Source organism: Gadus chalcogrammus, chromosome 9 (assembly GCF_026213295.1).
Source record: "Gadus chalcogrammus isolate NIFS_2021 chromosome 9, NIFS_Gcha_1.0, whole genome shotgun sequence".
NCBI classification, from domain to species: Eukaryota; Metazoa; Chordata; class Actinopteri; order Gadiformes; family Gadidae; genus Gadus; species Gadus chalcogrammus.
The window spans coordinates 2881596-2886671 of record NC_079420.1 but is presented as its reverse complement, the minus strand read 5'-3'; the positions used below and the strand labels follow the sequence as shown (position 1 = coordinate 2886671).

At 46.3% G+C, this 5076-nt stretch overlaps 1 protein-coding gene across 1 annotated transcript in view; it reads right to left on the bottom strand.

Moving 5' to 3' along the window:
* Positions 1–805: 805 nt before the first annotated feature.
* The window catches only part of LOC130389444 (spondin-1-like), a 50357-nt gene continuing 46086 nt past the window's right edge, over positions 806–5076 (bottom strand). The window contains exons 13-16 of the mRNA XM_056599234.1: positions 4365–4532; positions 3926–4084; positions 2942–3211; positions 806–2562 (exon numbers count right to left, since the gene is read on the bottom strand). Of these exons, the coding sequence (XP_056455209.1) occupies positions 2405–2562; positions 2942–3211; positions 3926–4084; positions 4365–4532 (755 nt within the window). The 3' untranslated portion in view covers positions 806–2404. The remainder of the gene's footprint in view (positions 2563–2941; positions 3212–3925; positions 4085–4364; positions 4533–5076) is intronic.

The following is a 5076-nucleotide window of genomic DNA, read 5'->3' as shown; positions in this document are numbered from 1 at the left end:
GGATTGCTTACTCCGGGTAGGAAATGAGTCCTTAGCCCAAGTGAAGGAGTTCAAGTACCTCGGGGTCTTGTTCGCGAGTGAGGGTACTATGGAGCGTGAGATTGGCCGGAGAAGCGTTCGCTTTACCGCACCGTTGTTACGAAAAGAGAGCTGAGCCGCAAGGCAAAGCTCTCGATCTACCGGTCGATCTTCGTTCCTTTCCTCACCTATGGTCATGAGGGCTGGGTGATGACCGAAAGGACGAGATCGCGGGTACAAGCGGCCGAGATGAGTTTTCTCAGAAGGGTGGCTGGCGTCTCCCTTAGGGATAGGGTGAGAAGCTCAGCCATCCGTGAGGAACTCGGATTAGAGCCGCTGCTCCTTTACTTAGAAAGGAGTCAGCTGAGGTGGTTCGGGCATCTGGTAAGGATGCCCACTGGGCGCCTCCCTTGGGAGGTGTTTCAGGCACGTCCAGTGGGGAGGAGACCTCGGGGAAGACCCAGGACTAGGTGGAGAGATTATATCTCAACACTGGCCTGGGGACGCATCGGGATCCCCCCGTCAGAGCTGGTCAATGTGGCCCGGGAAAGGGAAGTCTGGGGCCCCCTGCTTGAGCTGCTCCCCCCGCGACCCGACCCCGGATAAGCGGACGAAGATGAGATCTATATCGTTATCTAGTGATATAGATAGATATATATATTTCTGAGAAACACACAGCGATTAAGAACATTACATACATATTTAATATTATACAGTGTTATTTAGTTGAGCAGGTGAACTGCCACTTTATGCCATCCACCCAGTGGCGGGTCGATGGCAGATGTTTTTTAATAATTATATTGCCATCTTGTGGACATGAGCAGTAAATACACCACATAGGTCAAACCAATGGATTCCCAAGTAGTCCACTCGTAGAACAAGATCCATTTAGGGTTTTTAATCTTTTTATTTCCTCATTTATATTTTAATTGTAAATATGCTTTATTACAAAATAGTCACATGATCAAATTGCGAAGAAACCTACCTGGGAGAAAGCATAACAATCAACAAAGTGAGATTTACCAAGTGAATTAAACTAATGGGCTGTAATGTTGGGAAAAAATCAAACAAATGCTTCCTTCTGGATATATATATTTTTTTTCATTGAAATGATGGCACCCCCTCTTAATAGGCTTCTGCAGTATATCCAAATTAAGTACGTTCATTCATACCTAAAACAAATCTCACAGCTTTCATTTCATCACAATCAATGTATTTGCTACAAAACACTGTATACTGAATGAAGCAACAATGGTCGGTACATGATGATGTTCAACAAACGCCTGCAGCAATCCGTCCCCAAATTCTTGTTTAACATTTGAAAGATCATTTCATTGACACCAATACAACTCAACTAACATGTTTTCTTTGTACACAGCGACATTTATGAAAGAGAATGCTTGATATAAGCGTGTGTCAACGCGTTGTTTGTTAAAGAACAGAAAAGAATCAGCTGAACACGAGCTGTAACAAGCTACTCTGACATGGAGCTACCGCGGGTTAGTGCTACATCTTCTTACACGACCGTCAAGGACAACAGCACAGTTTATAAAGGCTAATTCATTACAGTTATAAAATATGTGAGCAATCACTCATGCGTGTCGTTTGGTCAGCTGAATCTATCTTTGTACGTTGTGTTTATTTATCTCCAAGGGCCGTATTCACAAAGTATTTTACCCCCTTATGGCATTGCAACATCCTGATTTCTCTTCAAATCCATTCACAGATCGGTATCAAGTATATTTTTCAAGGACATTTTTTTAGACTTGTAGCTAAGAAAGAGTCGTTTCCATTGACAATACATTGCCGTGACAATACAATACATTGCCGTGACAATACAATACATTGCCATTGACAATACATCGCCATGCAAAGGTCCATAAACCCAAAACAGCACACAAGGAAAGCTATTGCGTCTCGTCTGACTTGATATTGAAAGGAAAAAGCACACTTTTAGAGTTAGGGTCGTTTTGCATCACAGGCTAAAGAAGGGGCCTGGCAACATATGTTTTCACGCATCGAGATTCCTCCCACGTCTGTCGGGAATCATCGAGGACCTTATGGGAGGGACTGCAAAAGGGTTGGACTAACCTGTGTGCCAACTAGCTAGCCTAACACTTCTCCATAACCCCTTAAAACCATCTGCAGACTCAGCACGTGGTTATAATACTAAAATACTTTGTGAATGTCTCTTTGACCTGAAAACGTCTGTAAAAACTTGTAAAAGTGAATCTAAAATGCGTGTTTCGGCAGCTCAGCCTTGGCATCGAGTCAACTCTAACGGATGTGTGTTGTCTGGTCGGCAATCTTTTAAGCAACACATTTTGAAAACTCACATGTCTACTGCGTGTGTATACCCTCCCTCACCTCCCTGCAAGCCTTGAGCTCAGGAGCAGGGTTGTACGTTACAGCCGCGGATCTCCTTCCGATCCTTACAGCTGGCAACCTTGGCTTTCTTCTTCACCAGCATGAAGCGCTCCTGGATCCCCCCGCCGCAGGGCTTGGTACAGCCCGTCCAGCCGGTCCACGGCTGCATCCGGCACCCTGTTGGAATAAACCATTGGTGTTTGAGGGGGGTAGGAGAAAAACCTTAGCGGTCCAAGTATCCCCCGACAGCTGGGTAGTCGAATCGACGAACCAGGGAGGAAGAATAAGCAGACGTTGAGATTTTGTGCCACAATCTTTGTGTTTTAAATGAAATATAAAGGCTAAACGAATTGAACAAATAGGCCGATAAAGTGCAAAGATAAGTTATATTTAAGTAACAAGTTAAAAGTGTTCTCCGCCTTACATTATTTCAACTGTACCGAACTGCACAAATGTTCACACGTTTTCTTTGGACAGGAACTGTGTGTGTGTGTGTGTGCGTGTGCGTGCGTGCGTGTGCGTGTGTGTGCATGTGTGTGCGCGTGCCACCATTAACCTGCTTGTTCCTCCACTGCTGCGTCTCTCCCCTGCTTGCCCCTTCGCCTCCTCTTCCCTCCACCACCTCCACCACCTCCACCCCTCTCCTCTTTCGTCTTGGCCCGGCACTTGCGGACCTTGCACTTCTTCCTCTGCACGGTCTCGGGGCAGGCGCTGCCGCCGGGCCCCGGCTCCAGCTTCACCATGCGGCTGCGGATGGTGTGGCCCTTACCGCACGACTTGTTGCACTCGGACCACTCGGACCACTCGGACACCATGCAGTCCACAGCTGCCCACCACAGGGAGACGGAGCAACGGCCATCAGACGTTACAATGACGACCACAATGGATTTCATTTACAAAGCGGTAGGGCTTGGTAACTGGTGGTTAAAGATAGGTAATGGGTTATAGGTGGCTAAGTGTAGGTATTAGGTTACTGGTGGTTAAAGATAGGTAATGGGTTATAGGTGGCTAAGTGTAGGTATTAGGTTATAGGTTGTTGAGTGTAGGTATTAGGTTAGTAGTGGTTTAGTGTAGCTATTGGGGTAAGTGATGGTTAAGTGTATGCATTAGGTTAGGCCTAAAAAAAAAAGGTCATGGGTAGGTAGGTAAAAAAAAAAAAGATCATAAAATAATTTGGGTCGCACATAAATTGACTGGGTCGGTCGGAAACCGGAACCAAACAAAATTTTTTTTAGGCCTTAGAGATGATTGAGTGTAGGCATTAGGTTAGAGATGGTTGAGTGTAGGCATTAGGTTAGAGATGGTTGAGTGTAGGTATTAGGGTAGAGATGGTTGAGTGTAGGTATTAGGTTAGTGATGATTGAGTGTAGGCATTAGGTTAGTGATGATTGAGTGTAGGTATTAGGGTAGAGATGGTTGAGTGTAGGTATTAGGTTATTGTTAATTAAAGGTATACGGTGATGTCAGCTGTGTCCGTTTGACTTTAGACCTTTGGAGCCAGATGTTTGTAACGTTTACAGAGGAGGGCTGTGTGTCTTACGGCACTCGGGCAGCATGCACTTGTCGATCTGCTCCAGCTCCTCTGAGCAGGACGCCGGCTCTGACTTCAGCATCCGCTGGCGCGTCCGCATCCCCACGCCGCACGACACGCTGCAGACCCCCCAGTCCGACCACGGGGAAAGCATGCAGGGCGCCGCGCCTGCGCTCACACACGCACACGCAGACATACAAACGGACACACGCACACAGACAGTCATACAAACGAACACACGCACACAGACAGACAGACAGACAGACAGACATACAAACGGACACGCACACGCACACACACACACACACACACACACACACACACACACACGTTACAGCATTCTAGGAATCCAGGTATCTCCCACAGTGAGAACTACGGTCCAATTCAAATGTCTCCATTGGGGCTAATATAAGCAATAGAAATAGCTTCTGCTATGATTCCTTCTCACCGCAGTCTGGCATCATGCACTTGTCCACCTCGAGCACCTCCACTTTGCACATGGAGCCGTCCAGAGGCGGCATCTTCACCATGCGCTCTCGCCTTCTCATTCCCAGCCCACAGGTGGCGCTGCAGGGGTCCCACTCGCCCCACTCGGTCACAATGCAGCTGCTGGGAGCTGAACCACAAGCATACGCAAACACACAGGCACACATCATTTTCAGAACCAACCCCATCCGGCCCAATGGCTTATTATCTGTGCTGCTAATGAGAAATATACACATAATATAATATAACATAAACGTGTCCACTATAGAATTGCATGACTGTAGATACTTTGCATTCACCTTGCAGCATTGCAAGTGTCGGAAAAACTCCCAAAGTGCACCTCAGTGCCATAACACCCCGGCTATTGGGTCTTGATGAATGTGAGCTGCCTACATCTGACCAGCAGATGGCAGCATTTCCTTATTTTCCCTTCCTCTTCGCTCAGGCTCCTCAGAATCAGTATAGGGCAGGGTAATGGAGGAAACATGGGCCGCTTTTATACAGTTCCTAGATAATTAAATTTGAATGGCTTTATTTAAGATATCGTATGCATGGCAGAGAAATATATCTATAAAACCATTGCATTTAATCACAAATTAGTTATTTAAAGCCAATAAAACAAGATTTTGCTTAATTACAACAGAGATAGCAGTTGTATCTGTCCTAGGCCTGCA